General features: G+C 41.8%; 1 protein-coding gene across 1 annotated transcript in view; it reads right to left on the bottom strand.

The window, feature by feature from the left end:
* LOC107491087 (UDP-glycosyltransferase 1) overlaps window positions 1-261 on the bottom strand; it is a 1,512-nt gene extending 1,251 nt beyond the window's left edge. Inside the window, exon 1 of the mRNA XM_016111851.3 lies at window positions 1-261. This exon is cut by the window's left edge and continues 1,251 nt beyond it. Coding sequence (XP_015967337.1) covers window positions 1-165 — 165 coding nt within the window. The 5' untranslated portion in view covers window positions 166-261.
* Window positions 262-673: the final 412 nt, after the last annotated feature.

Below are 673 nucleotides of genomic sequence, written 5' to 3'. Positions count from 1 at the left end.
GGAGAGACATTGTTTTTGGATGGTGGTGGGTGTGGGTGGTGTAGAAATGAGGAAGATGATGGAGAGGGAAGGGTGGTGAGTGGCAATGAGGTTTGCAAGCTCAAGCATGGAAAGGAAATGGCCTCTATCGAGAGCTGGGTAAAGAAGAATGGCGTCGTTCTTCATAATTAAGAAGGTAACTGCTATCAAGTTATGTTTTTAAGAAGTTGCAGGTGTTGGTTGATGATGAGAGTGAGGGTATTTATAACGGAGTAAGGGTCTAAGGGACCAGCTTTAACTTTAAGACCCACTAGGGAGTAGGGGCCCAACTCATCACTTTTCTAATATTTTCTTTTCCAAGCACACTTAAAAACAAACAAAGAATCAGACAACAATCATTAATTCATTAAGGCTGATAGACGGGCTTAAAACTCGTTGCCCCGGATCCCATAACTCGTTAAAAAATACGAGTAGACTGAAATTTTAAAAGTCCCATTGGAAAAACAATATTAAAAATGCAAACTAATCCTTATTTATCCTAATACCATGGCCTGTTCAGTTTTGTGTTATTGACCACCAATTTATCCCTAATTTAAATTTATCCATCATTAATTCTTCTGCACCCACCGTTTTCCTAGTCTCCCGAACCCCTCCCCCCTTCGCTCCCCCTTCGCTCCGCAAAACCCCCATCCCC

Source organism: Arachis duranensis, chromosome 5 (genome assembly GCF_000817695.3).
Source record: "Arachis duranensis cultivar V14167 chromosome 5, aradu.V14167.gnm2.J7QH, whole genome shotgun sequence".
Classification (NCBI taxonomy): Eukaryota; Viridiplantae; Streptophyta; class Magnoliopsida; order Fabales; family Fabaceae; genus Arachis; species Arachis duranensis.
Note: the sequence above shows the minus strand (reverse complement) of the source record. Positions and strands in the feature narration are given on the sequence as shown.